Consider the following 15,081-nt stretch of genomic DNA (forward strand, 5'->3'; position numbering starts at 1 on the left):
TGGTGTCATCACTACCATGTCTCGCCACCTTGGCCTTGATGAGGGTTATTTGCAGTCTGGCGAACTAAACTTCCAAGCAAGGGCTTTGGCATGGAGAAGCAATATGGCAGTCATGCCAACATATCTCATCAGCCACCTGGTGGAAAGGACTTTGTGGGTATGCGGCTCTTTTCCCCTGTTGCCTCCATCATCTCCAAAATCCCACCAACATCAGCCGCCTCAGAGCGCAACTGGTCCTTGTTTGGGAACACACACCAAAGCACGCAACAGGCTGACCAATACAAGGGTTGAAAAAGAATTGGTGACCATCCAGGCAAATTTGAGGTTTTTTGAGCCTGACAACAAGTCATCCTCAACAAGGTTGGAAAGTGACAGTGAAGATGAGGCCTCAGATTCTGATGTTCAAGAGGTGGACATTGAGGAGATCCAGGCAGAAGACAGAAGCCTGAGAGGAAGACAACCAAAGCTTTAGTTTCTAGACTATCATTTTACAGATGCATGATGAAAAAGTTGTTTGGGAGATATGGATCATTGGAGATCATTCAATATTCACTTTCTTTTGTTGTTCAGTGAAATCATCCCATGTGAAAAGTCATTTAAAGTTTAATTTATTGAATAAAATTCTCTATTGGAAGGATTTAAACATTTGCTATTATGTCTACTTATGATAAGGTAAAGGGTTTATGTTTTTGTCTCCATATGATATGGTAAATATATCCAAAGCAAAAAAAAAATACATTTAAATGGCATTAATATTAATTTGCATAGATATCCGTTAATTACCATATAGTCCCGTTAATTCCCACAGAAAGTTTCCACCTCTGAATATTCCCCAAAATGTGCAACCCTACTCAGCACTAAAACAAAGTGAATGTAAACAAACACTGTACACACTCATAACATTAAAGCTATATTGATATCATGGTTGGTCAATTCTTGCATCCATAGTTCCATCTATAAATTTGAGAGTGGTTACATTTCTCCAGCTCCATCCCTAAGCTTTTTACCAAAACAGTGGCAGGGATGACATTTTATGGTTTCAACTGCCGATTGCCACTAAATTAAAAATGCCAGTTTCACAGACACAGATGAATTTAAGCCTAGCCTTAGACTAAAAGCATGTTCAATGTAGATGCTCTGTATGTGGTGCTCACCTTGGGGCTGTCCCCTCCTGAGGCCTCCTTGTCGTTCTCTGACTGGGAGTTGTCGTTTATGAGCTGTAGCTCTGCAGAGCTAACGATGCGGCCCATCCTGTAGCCGGACAAGCCCGCTCCCCTGGGACTGGAGGGGCACGAGTTGGCAGCACTGTGGGGAAGAAGAGGACCAGGCTGTTAGTCACCAAGTCTCTGTCAGCATGATGACAAACACAGTACATATCAAATTATCTGACTAAGAATAATGCAATACTTTTAGGCTACAAACAAAACTGCATAATTGATCCACTGATGACCTCAGTTCCTTTTTTAGAAATCAAGCAATGGTTTACAATTAGCCAAGCTATTCTGAGGAATAGGGGGCCCCACTAAAATAAATATCTTGGCTCAGCTTATCTGTACCCTTTCCTGCAGTAGCCTGCAGTCAGACTGGTACACACCACCTATGCAAATACTCACATTATCTAACCCATATTGAAAGGAGATCAAAACCGTTTCATGAGGCATTAATTTGAGGTAAAACAGCAGAAAAAGCTTAAGGATTTGTCATTAGCTGAAGCAAACAAATAATCTGGAGATAAACACTGATGATTGGTTAGAATCAAATGAAAATAATATTATTTTTTCCATTCTTCAATGTATCTGGAGCAGTTCCATCATCGGTGCAATGCGCCGTAGCTGATTGGCAGATGTGCTAGTAGAAATTCATGGGTGATTCACACTAGAGGTCGACCAATTAATCGTAATGGCAAATTAATTGGGGCCAATTTCAAGTGTTCATAATAATCAGTAATCGGCATTTTTGGACGCCGATTATATTGCAATCCACGAGGAGACCGCATGGCAGGCTGACCACCTGTTACGCGAGTGCAGGCAGCAAGGATCCATGGTAAGTTGCTAGCTAGTATTAAACTTATCTTATTAAAAAAATAAAAATTATCTTAACATAATCACTAGCTAACTACACATGGTTGATGATATTACTAGTTTAACTAGCTTGTCCTGTGTTACATATAATCAATGCGGTGCCTGAAATTGTGTCACTTCTCTTGCGTTCAGTGGAAGCAGAGTCAGGGTATATGCAGCAGTTTGGGACGCACGGGGGGAAAGTTCTTAATGTTTAAACAGCCATGTTTATCATCGGTTTTCCGTTAAAACGATAGGAAGAAAATAATTCCACGTGAATTCACAATTCAGCTGCTAAAACCATTTTGGGTCTCACGGTGTGCCCCTTTCAGATGGTTAAGCACTGCACCTGTACTACCATTACTGTACTTAAATTCCACCTCGCAAAATGTGCATTTCCTTCACATTCACTTCACAAAGTATTGCCATACAGGGCTTCAGTGCTGTCGCTTGCCTTTCTCTGCCATTTATCCAACTGTTAACAATGATGACGCAGTGGTGGACAGTTGCCGCCAAAATAATTGACTCAGACTTGCACGTCAACTCCCCATTTCTGGAGAGTTAAGATTCAATTCCGCTAGGAATTTTTGGAATGGAGGAGCCTGATTAACAACTGAGCACAATTAACAATATTTGAGATATTAAAGCTAGAATCCTTCAAATGTTCCAGGCGCTCCTAAACAAAATGGCCAGGTCGCACAGAAAAATATTTAGGCGCATATGCGCACTGTAGAGCCCTGGATTAGTTACCATACTTCAGAGAACAGAATCACTTGCATCTTTCATAGCGAGTTAGCGAGGGACGGAGAGAGAGGGGAGGAGCACAGTATAGGCAGGTCGGCCACCAGGCAGAAAGAGGACAAAAACAGCTGAGAAGTTGAGCCAAGCACTTCAACACTCTTAGATGTTGCGGATATTTACCCACTATGCAGTTTACTTTCTGCAGCTAAGTCATATCGTTGAGTCAACCTTTACACAACTTTCCCCAGGCCTATATAGCCTATCGTCTAGTTTGGCAAACACACAAAACATGCTGTGTGATAACTGCAATGTGAATTTAAAAATGTTTCCTAACGTTAAGGATCCCAATTTCCATTTAAACGTTCACACCCCTAGTGTTGATTTAGTTATTGTTGGCTAAATTAACCTATTTTTCCTGTCTAAATTTACTACGATAATGAAATGCACTGGAAAAAACTATTACAAATTAATTATCATTTTAGTCTACGAAAATGTGAAGAGGAGGATTCCACGTACATTCGTCTCACATTTCATTTGACATGAAGCTCCTTTTCAACTGTTTTGCATGCATGCGTGTAGAATATTTCATTCAATCCTCTCATTACATATGAGCTGCACGGTCTGATTGAGTTGATCTGCCAGGCTCTCCCACACAGTTCCCAGGTGGTCACTTCAGCCACTCGTTCAAACTTTTAAACTGATGCGAAGCCAGGACAGTAGGCTTGTGCGGTATACAGATTTTCAATTCGTCATACAGTCCTTCTCTCGTTCTAGAATTTACGGTATTACCAGCATAGCACACAAGAGGGCGCTACAAACAAGAAAATTCAACTGGGCTTCTTACCAGAATGCTAACAAAAATGAGCAAACTAATTGCGAAATGCCAACGAGCAAAACAAACTAATTACTAAGACCAGAAAATACAGCTCATAAATTTAAACAAAAGTAGCTACCGAATTTGATTTTTGATCTGTATGGACATTTACAAGTGAAAGCGAACGAGAGTAACGGTGCAAATGAACAAAGTTGGGATGCATGCTTACATGGCCCAGATAAAAAAAAAAGTTATTTTATTTTTTTAAACACTAGTAGAAAACACGGGGGGAAAATGGCAGCTGTACAGACCTCATCTAGCGTTCTGACTTCTGTCCGAAAGCCATTATAAGATATCTGATGGCTTCATCACCTCATGTGCGCCGCACAACAGAGACTCGCCAATCGATATAGAATGCTGTGGACTCACCACATGGCTTTCTCCAATTGTGCTACTTACAAACAAACACGTGACTGGCTCAACTGTTCTGGGGAACTACGGTAAGCTTCATCACGTAAAATAATGTTTTGGAAAATCCTCCCATGGCTTCTTCCAAATACCCCGTTATACAGTATACCACCCAAGCCTACAGGACACTTGACTTGTAACTATGGAAAAAACAAATGCTATTTGTTGAATATTAGTAGTACAGTAATACTCCTGGCATTTTTGTAAAGCTCAATTTCCCCCCTTTTCAAGGAATGTGCACATGATTGAAGTTAGAGGTAGCCTAAATATTCATAATTTAAAAACAGGAAAAAAAATGCACTTATGTGACCTAAATGGCTGTGACTTAAAATAGACAAACTGCCTAGAGTTTTAGCAGACTAATAATAACTAACAAAGGATGAAATTACTAAAATGTGACTGAGAATAAAAGGTATTAAAACTAAAACAGCTGTCAAAATTAACATTGCTAGGAGCTATGTATTTTCAGACAACACACACACAGCAGCTAAGTGAAGACTGCCAATGGCTACACACAGACTAGGCTTAACAAGTACACACAATAAAGCTGTGTTGGACAGATTGTGGTTTAGGAGGTGACCTAAGCTGCAAGCTGAGCCTGGTTCACAGCTTCCCCTAGAGTTCAATAAACTAAGGATTAGCCGCCAGGCCAGTATGATAATAAGTTATCTCAAGGTTAACTGAGGCCCAGGCCTACTGTTACTGTACCTGATGGTGCCGGTGGGTGAGGGCAGGGGGCTTATGAGGTGGGCGATGTTGTCTGGAATGTTTATGGTGAGTGGAGAGATGTGGACTGGTTTTACTGGAGACTCAGGCGCCTCACGCTTCTCCCTCTTTCCACTGGACAGGGCTGTGAATGTGATCTTGATATTTGTGCTGGGAAACCTGAAAGTGCACCTGCAGAGAAAGAGACAAAAGGTTAAAATTCACCTACCACACAATGTAATGCAACCTTCCAGTCTGTGGCCTCTGAGCATCCACACACTACATGTTAATGTTTTTAATGTAAACTGTAAAAAGCATTTTGTATGTAATCTCTTTTTTGTTATACACTACATTATATGGACACCTGCTCATCGAACATCTTATTCCAAAATCATGAACATTAATATGGAGTTGGTTCCCCTTTTGCTGCTATAACCTGTTTGGGATAGGGGGCAGTATTTTTACGGTCAGATGAAAACCGTGCCCAGAGTAAACTGCTACTCGGGCCCAGAAGCTAATATATGCATATTATTAGTAGATTTGGATAGGAAACACTGAAACTGTTTGAATGATGTCTGTGAGGATAACATAACTCATATGGCAGGCGAAAACCTGAGAAAAATCCAACCAGAAAGTGGGAAATCTAAGGTTTGTAGTATTTCAAGTCATTGCCTTTCGAATAGAAAGTGCAATCCTACCTAAGGATTCCACTAGATGTCAACAGTCTTTAGAACCTTGTTTCAGGCTTCTACTATGAAGGGGGAGCGAATAAGAGCTGTTTGAATCAGGTGTCTGGCAGAATGCCTTGAGCTACGTCACGCGCGTGGCCGTGAGAGCGAGCTGTGTTCCTTTTCATTTCTAAAGACAAAGGAATTGTCCGGTTGGAATATTATTGAAGATTTATTATAAAAACATCCTAAAGATTGATTCTATACATCGCTTGACTTGTTTCTACGAACTGTAATATAACCGTTTTGACTTTGTCTGGACTTGCCGCGCCTTGTGAATTTCGATTGGTGAACTAAAGGCGCAAAAAAAGGAGGTATTTGGACATAAAGATGAACTTTATCAAACAAAACAAACATTTATTGTGGAACTGGAAGTGCATTCTGATGAAAATCATCAAAGGTAAGTGAATATTTATAACACTATTTCTGACTCCACAACATGGCAGGTATCTGTATGGCTTGTTTTTGTGGCTGAGCGCTGTACTCAGATTATTGCATGTTGTGCTTTTTCCGTAAAGCTTTAAAAAAAAAAAAAAATCTGACACAGCGGTTGCATCAACCTCCCTAGGATATGCTAGCGTCCCACCTGGTCAAAAGCCAGGGAAAATGCAGAGCACCAAATTCAAATAAATTACTAAAAATCGAACTTATATTAATTCACACATGCAAGATAGCAAATTAAAGCTACACTTGTTGTGAATCCAGCCAACATGTTAGATTTCAAAAAGGCTTTTTGGCGAAAGCAAACGATTCTATTATGTGAGGATAGCACCTCCGTAAACAAAGAGAGAAACCATATTTCAACCCTGCAGGCGCAACACAAAACACAGAAGTAAAAAATATAATTCACGCCTTACCTTTGACGCGCTTCTTTTGTTGGCACTCCAATATGTCCCATAAACATCACAAATGGTCCTTTTGTTCGATTAATTCCGTTGATATATATCCAAAATGTCCATTTATTTGGCATGTTTGATCCAGAAAATCCCAGTTCCAACTTGCTCAATGTGACTACAAAATCTCTCAAAAGTTACCGGTCAACTTTGCCAAAACATTTCAAACTACTTTTGTAACACAACTTTAGGTATTTTTTAACATAAATAATGGATAAGATTGAAGACGGGATGATCTGTGTTCAATACAGGAAGAAAACAAACTGAAGCATGCTTTCTGGTCATGCGACTCTAACAGTACACTTCAAGTGACCCTCGTTCAAGATGGCCGTACTTCTTCATTAGACAAAGGAATAACCTCAACCAATTTCTAAAGACGGTTGACATCCAGTGGAAGCAATAGGAATTGCAGTTGAATTTGGGCATGCATTTCATCCGGACGTGAAAATACTGCCCCCAAGACGTATATGCATAACACTTGCATATTTTATTAAAGTTTATGATGAGTATTTCTGTAAATTGCTGTGGCTCTCTGCAAATTTGACAGATGTTTGAGGCACAACATTACTGAACATAATGCGCCAATGTAAACAGATTTTTGGATATAAATATGAACTTCATCAAACAAAACATACATGTATTGTGTAACATTAAGTCCTATGAGTGCCATCTGATGAAGATCAAAGGTTAGTGATTCATTTTCTCTCTATTTGTGCTTTTTGTGACTCCTCTCTTTGGCTGGAAAATGGCTGTTTTTTTGTGACTAGGCGCTGACCTAACAATCGTATGGTGTGCTTTCCCTGTAAAGCATTTTTGAAATCAGACACGGTGACTAGATTAACAAGTTAAGCTTTTAATTTGGTATATTGCACTTGTGAATGTATGAAAGTTAAATTTTTCAAAAAAATATTTTGGAATTTCACGCTCTGCCATTTTAGCCGATGATGTCGAGGGGTTCCGCTAGCTAGCCTTGAGATGATAACAGCCTCCACTCTTCATGGAAAGCCTTCCATAGATGTTGGAACATTGCCTCGGGGACTTGCTTCTATTGAGCCACAAAAGCATTACTGAGGTCGGGCACTGATGTTGGGCAAATTAGGCCTGGCTCGCAGTCGGCATTTCAATTCATCCCAAAGGTGTTTGATGGGGTTGAGGTCAGGGTTCTGTAAAGGCCAGTCAAGTTCTTCCACATCGATCGACAAATCATTTCTATATGGACCTCACATTGTGCATGGGAGCATTGTCATGCTGAAACAGGAAAGGGCCTTCCTCAAACTCTTGCCACAAAGATGGAAGCACAGAAGTCTAGAATGTCATTGTATGCTGTAACGTTAAGATCTCCCTTCACTGGAACTAAGGGGCCTAGCCCGAACCAAGAATAACAGCCCAAGACCATTATTCCTCCACCAAAGTTTAAAGTTGGCACTATGCATTAGGGCAGGTAGTGTTCTCCTGGCATCCACCAAACCCAGATTTGTCCGTCGGACTGCCAGATGGTGAAGTGTGATTCATCACTCCAGAGAACAAGTTTCCACTGCTCCAGAGTACAATGGCGGCGAGCTTCACTCCAGCCGACACTTGGCATTGGGAATGGTGATCTTAGGCTTGTGTAAGGCTGCTCGGTCATGGAAACACATTTTATGAAGCTCCTGACAAACAGTTATTGTGCTGACGTTGCTTCCAGAGGCTCAGGCTAAATTCAGTGTGAATTCCTAGAATGGAGGAGATGCCCATATACACCAAGGTTCAATCAGTGCAGGATCAGGATCCATCACCACACCCCAAAGAGAGATGGAGGCCCAGATTGTTATGCCAGCACTGCTTCCTTTTGGTCCGGATGCCAGGTGCTGCAGCACTTGTTGCCAAGCCCCAACAGAGCTGGCATAGAGCACATTCAGAGAGAACAGTGTCCCTGACACCCAAGTCTCAAATTAGCATTGCTACTCAGAGGGTGAAAAACGGCTGGGAACCAGCCTTGTGAAGCCAGACACTTCAATTATGCATATGCACTCCAACACCCTTTCAGGACCAATGTAACACCCCTGTCAACAAAGAGCATGGGAAACTAAGTTATTTGATGAAATAGGGGGATGTTGATGACCTCATTATGCAGACCACACGTAGCTAGTGTCTAGTGGGAAAACATGTTTTTTCAAAACTAGTTACCAGCATGGTACAGGGATGCAAACTGGTGAGGGCCCAAAAAGGTGACACTTTTTTTTGCACTGAAATATGCAAAAGATCCCTGCTAGGGGGAAATGCAGGTTTGAACTAATTTAACAAAGAATATGAACTACATGATCAGTCTCAGTATAAAATAAAGTGGTTAAAATTTAAAAGAAAGCAATCCAATGTTATTTGTTGCCTGCTCTATTATAGTCACTATAGACATCGATCAAGTGCACAAGGCTACATGTGTGCAAAAATAACAGTCACTGAGTTAAGTTATTATCCCCCTCACACGTGTTGCTGTCAAGTTCAACACAACAAAAACAATATCTTTGGGATACACTGCACATTATTACATTGTACACTGCCTGTGGACATCTGTACTACAATGTGCCAGCAAAAGTGAGAAAGAGGGAAAGTGTGTGGTGTTCCTTTCACCTCTACAGTGGTATCCAGCTTATGCCAGGCCCAGCTCCACAACCTGAATGTACTTGTTTAACAAGCAACGCCTCATTTTCACCAAATTCTCTCATTCTGAAAATTAACCACATACTGTAGAGGGAAAACATTAGTTAACAGATCCTGGTTACTTCTTTAGCTAGTTAACATTTCACACAGATTGCCAGGTTCCAGTAAGCAACTAACACGTTATATCTTGAGGAACGGCAAGGAGTCGTACACCAGTTAATACTATAGAGAAGTGGTTAGGTTACTAACGTTAGCTCATTTGATATTGTAACGTTAGCTGTCTACTTTATTAGCAAGCTAATTTTCACACCGTAAACTCAATTATTTGATCAGATAAGTTGGCTAATGTTGCTCAACATTTCTCTGGCTAGCTAACTGAGAATTCAATGCAGCTAGCAAGATACTTAACAATGCTAATACCAGTTCCACACGTTCTCCCTCACCACAAACCATTAGTTTTTCAGTTACAGCTCATGAAGTACGCTTCATCACCTTCTCACCCGTCTCCATGGTCAGGCTTCTCATCTAACGTTACCTCTTCGTTATCGTTCAGGGGATGCGCTGCTGTAACAGGCAAGCTCCCTTTCCAGAGCGCCCACTGATGCTGTAACTACTAAGTTGGTTCTTTAACTTCTGTTATGTAAAGGATTGGCTGAGGCTTGGATACAGCCAGTATTGATCCAAACTTGCGTCACTCGTTCCCTTACAGCCAAACATTTATCATTGGATCTATACGAATCACGTAAGGTCACCTAATTTGGATTCAAAACTGCAAATTTAGCCAAAAGGTGACTAGTTTGCATCCCTGGTGGTAGAGGCAGGTAGCAATATTCAGTAGGTCTAATGATGCCTTTGGATCGTTCAAACTTAAAAAGCACAAGAGAGGTTTGACACCCACCATCTCAGATTGTTCTGAAATCATTTCTGTTAGATAAGATTAACATTCCTGCAACATTGAGCTAATCGATTGAACCCAACTGGCCATTTTAATTTAGAGGATTCATATAATATTCAATAAATATAGCACCTAAGATTTGACTTGGATCAAACTTTTTTCTATCAATGAGTTAGACATGAGGAATCCAAAGAAATGGTGTAAAGCCACCAAGGAGCCACCAAGGAGCCCCCCCCCCCCCCCCCCACACACACACACACACACACAGATCCCACTCAACAACAAGTATACAGTATTCGTTCTCCGTGGAGTAAGGGGCTGAGGATCGGCATACTGTTTCTTCATCCTATTGGCCTTTTTGGGCGCCGATTACATTGCAATCCACGAGGATGCATGGCAGGCTAACCACCTGTTACGCGAGCACAGCATCAAAAGGACCTTGTGGCTGCAAGGATTCAAGGTAAGTTTCTAGCTAGCATTAAACTTATCTTAGAAAAAAACAATCAATCTTCACAATCACTAGTTAACCTAGTAATATAATCAACCATGTGTAGTTAACTAGCTTGCTCTGCGTTGCATATAATCAATGCGGTGCCTGTAAATTTATCATCAAATCACAGCCTACTTCAACTTGATAATGTAACAAAAGCGCATTCGCAGAAAAAAGCACAATCGTTGCAATAACGTACTTAACCATCAATGCCTTTCTTAAAATCAATACAAAAGTATTTATATATTTTTTAAACTTGCATATATAGTGAAAATAAATTCATGTTTAGCAGGCAATATTAACTAGGGAAATTGTGTCACTTCTCTTGCGTTCACTGCAAGCGAGTCAGGGTATATGCAGCAGTTTGGGCCGGCTGGTTCTTTGCGAACTGTTGAAAGTCCATTTATTCCTAACAAAGACAGTAATTACTTTGCCAGAATTGTACATAATTATGACATACATTGAAGGTTGTGCAATGTAACAGTAATATTTAGACTTAGGGTTGCCACACGTTCAATAAAATACAGACCTCTAGTTCAGAGAAATGAGTCATTGAAGCTGTTTGGTTTATGTGCCATCTTACATCCTGATATTACTTGGTTCTGAGCACTGATGGTGTTGTTCCTGCTATTGAAGGGAAGAAAAAAAATCACCTAATAGCAAGAACAGCACCATCAACATTGTACTCAGCAGCACACTCACATGGCAACAATCAGGGTGTCTTTGAAACAGGAATTCTGAGCTCTGAGACATCACATTCCTCACAGAGAGCTGTGTGTGACCAAAGGCAACACACATTACTTTTACAACGTTGGCTTTGTGTGTTGGGGGCTCACTGATCCTGTCAGTCAGGCACATACAAACAAACAGAATGTATTTTGCCACCAGACCCCCAATCTCTACTACCTGAGGTAAAGAATTCCAATAGACCACAAAACCCAGCCCCCTACCAGACAATTAATGTTATTATATAGTCTACCATCTGCTTCAATCAATTCATACTTAAATGTTTTCAACAACAAAAGAAGCTTGGTTAAGAGGATAAGCTTGTATGGAAATCCCAAATAATTTTGCAAAGAGCTGGGTTTTCCCACAGCCTCAATGCATTTTAACATTCAGGCTCCTTTGCCAATTTCCCTCCTTGCTCAATGAGACCAAACATTTTTTTAAAGCAAATGCACAGTTGCTATGTTATGCCAGGAGGTAGAACACAATGGACCCTCAAAAGATCAAAAAGTATCCAAGCTCAGGGCAGCAGAGACAAGAAGTCTTCCACTAATTTAACTTTTTTTGCCCAAGATAATCTGCAGGGATGATGATTATCCTAAAAACACAACATCCCAATGATACAAAACAATGAGCATCAAACTAATATAACTGCTTTACACTGATTCAGTTAGGATGTAAGCAGTCATGACAAGACTATGCCATGGAGTAATTATGTGGGCGTGGGAGAGCAACAACATGGAGGGCTGGGCAGCAGTGACTGCTTCATTCTGGCAACTTGTGTCATTCTGTTGGAATCCAGGGGACATAAAGAACCCCAGTCCAGAGCTCTCCAAGCCAAGACTGTCTGTCCACTTCCCTGATCATTCTTTGCCTTAGGTAGGGTAAAGCTAAAGCTCAATTTGAAAATAAAGCTCAATTCGAAAAGCTTGTGATATCCTTAGTTTCTTGAAGCTGTAGATGTGAGCGTATAAAAATACACCCCTGATTTAAATCTCTTTAGTCACATCAACCTGATCGATAAGGGAATTTGAGCCCACTGTTTCTTAGTTAGGAATCAACATCTCTTCAGTCTAAACATACTTCCGGCGTCGACAGAGATGGCCGCCTCGCTTCGCGTTCCTAGGAAACTATGCAGTATTTTGTTTTTATTACTGCATTTTCGGAACTAGAAGTACAAGCATTTCGCTACACTCGCATTAACATTTGCTAACCATGTGTATGTGACAAATACATTTGATTTGAAGTGCTGTGATACAGTGAATGAATGGGTAAGAAGACTGGGTGGTCAGTTATAGGGGCAATGAGCAGTTGCTACATACATTTCTGGACGTATAAATTAATTATATGTACCTCACTGATTCTTGAATAATATAACTTGTCTCATGTTGTACCCCATCACAACACAAAATATAAACATGTTTTACTCCAATGTTTGTCAAAGTAAGTATAACCCTAACCCAAACAAAAACTATATAGGGTGCATTTGTAAATTCACTCTGGCTTTCTATGCCGATTTTAGAGCATGCTCGTCAGAGTGTAACAGAGTGCAGAATAACTAATGAATTTACAAACAGTGCAACACCAGTTGAAAATGACCTGTCAGTAAACATCGGCAAAAAAAATATTTAAATTGTTGCCAGGGCAGAGCGTCCAGTGTGCGCTGACAACACTCTGAACTTGTGCGCACTCTGGCACTCCATACAAACACACCCATAGCCTCAAAACATGTTTAAAACTATCATTTTGGATGGTCCTAACATCCATAGCTCTATATATGAATTTGAGAGTGGTTACATTTCTCCAGCGCCATCCTTTAACTTTTTACCGAAACAGGGTTGGGGAGGCCGCTTTATTATTGTTTCTACTGCTGACTGCGGCTTTAATAATGCAGCTTTGTTTGTTTGTCACTGAGGCAACTGACCAATCAATGAATGAGCCCCAGCTGCCCACTACATTTTGTTGTGAATTATGCATCAAATATTAACATTCAAAAGTGGATTATGGCACAATAGTGACTTTTCCTAATTAAATACAGGGTTGTCTTCAGATGTAATGGTTGAGTTGGATTGGAGTGTACGTTGCAAGTATCTTGCAAGTTTCTTTAGAATAAAATTGGCAAATCTGACAAAACAACCTATGCATACCGGGAATTTGGCATAGAAATAGAATCTCATTTTAGTATTATGGAATTCAAATCGGTCTATGAGAATAGAGTAATGTTACCGTGATGGCAAGAGGACAATAATGGTCAGTGAATATTGAGGAGACTATTTCTTATGTATTGTAACGTTAGCATTGGCCTTTGTGACCTGCCATTATAATTTTGTGAATGGAGCAAACTGAACCAAAACATTATCTTCTGAGTTGTGCAAAGCTGACCCGTATCAGAAATGTTCAATTGAGTGATGGCCTAGTGATGCACATCACACGTTATAAAGATACAGGCCTACAAGCAACGTAGCCATTCACAAACTTAAATAACAAAACATCGATCATATCCACCTGACTAACAAAACACTTGCACAGAACTATATGACATTGTTTACCTGTATGACCAAGTACACCGCTAGCTAGTTACAATAATAACCCACTATGTGATAGCAATTCAACTGAAAGCTGGCCGACACAGTGTGCTGTAGAATCAAGTTCGAATATCGCTAACTACATTTGTCTGTCTTAATTCAGAAGATAATTTATAACAATGGGAGGGCAGTTCATAACATGTAGCTACTAGTATCTGACAAACACTGTCTAGCTGGCGTTAATTAGCTAGCAAAGATGAACCTACATGGCAAACACCACCCCTTAGTCTTTGCTGCAACAGCAAGTGCTTTGTGGTAATTCAAAACAAAGATAAGATAACTAGCTAGTTATTCTAAACACAGACACATGTTGAACTTACATTCGTGGTAGTTGTAGAGGAGGGGCACCCCGTCTGAGGAACACTCCATCCACGAACACCCCATTTTTGCCGAGGCATCGCAAGTAGAAGTCTCCACCACCAGTGCTATCGTCACTAACAGTGAATATTTCGAGATGTCTTCGAGAAATAAAACTGGAATGACCCATGCTCACATCCACCGAGCCCTGAGACGAGTTCCTACCGATAGTCACCGAGCGCTTTTTAATCAAGTATTCGAATTCACGGCCCTCAAGCCGGGCAACCGGCCCAGACGACCCGCTTAACACCGCCATTTTACAGAATAAATTGTATATTTGACAAATGCTTATAAAAAGAAACACCGGTATGGAGATGACCGTGTATGTATTTTAAATGCCGTCGCAAATGGTCGAATCTAAAAAAAAAAATGGGGGCATCAAATTTAACACAAAAAATTAAGGGAACGTGCCAGACTAGGGATAGCGGCTCCAACCCAACGCCGCGACACAGAGAGAAAGGATAGGAGAAGGATCCAACCAAACGACACAACATGTGGATATACTCCGATTGACAATCCAATAACCCAATAAAAAATGAACAGGCAGTTGACGCTACAAAGAGAAGACCAATCAGGCACAAGAAACTGCTGATCATTGACTCAAGGTTGGTTGAACTGTAGTGTAAGCGCATTGTGTTGTCAATAATTACCACATACAGAAAGTCAAAATTGGCTATATCTTAAAAATTCATGAAAACGAAAAATAGATTTTTGGTCTTAATTTAAGGTTACGGTTAGCCATACGGTTAACAGTGTGGTTAGGTTTAAAATCACATTAAAAAAAGATAATTGTAGAAATGGGCGGGGCTTATGACTTTGTGGCTGTGGTATGTAGTGACGACCCGTATTATGGCGAGATGTATGTCCCCGCACTATCGTTAAAAAAATAAAAAAAATAAAACGATGCCATTGCCAAGATGACAACGATTTGTTATTTTTGTTACCATAGAATTGTATTATTCGTAAAACATTTATGTTGATG

General features: G+C 40.4%; 1 protein-coding gene across 2 annotated transcripts in view; it reads right to left on the bottom strand.

Moving 5' to 3' along the window:
* The window catches only part of LOC109879637 (forkhead box protein K2), a 30,367-nt gene extending 15,808 nt beyond the window's left edge, over positions 1-14,559 (bottom strand). For both annotated transcript variants that reach the window (XM_031827818.1, XM_031827817.1), the window contains exons 1-3: positions 14,063-14,559; positions 4,792-4,980; positions 1,155-1,305 (exon numbers count right to left, since the gene is read on the bottom strand). In XM_031827818.1, coding sequence (XP_031683678.1) covers positions 1,155-1,305; positions 4,792-4,980; positions 14,063-14,355 — 633 coding nt within the window. In that variant the 5' untranslated portion in view covers positions 14,356-14,559. The remainder of the gene's footprint in view (positions 1-1,154; positions 1,306-4,791; positions 4,981-14,062) is intronic.
* Between the last annotated feature and the right edge of the window lie 522 nt (positions 14,560-15,081).

The sequence above is a fragment of the Oncorhynchus kisutch genome, linkage group LG6 (assembly GCF_002021735.2).
Source record: "Oncorhynchus kisutch isolate 150728-3 linkage group LG6, Okis_V2, whole genome shotgun sequence".
Lineage (NCBI taxonomy): Eukaryota > Metazoa > Chordata > Actinopteri > Salmoniformes > Salmonidae > Oncorhynchus > Oncorhynchus kisutch.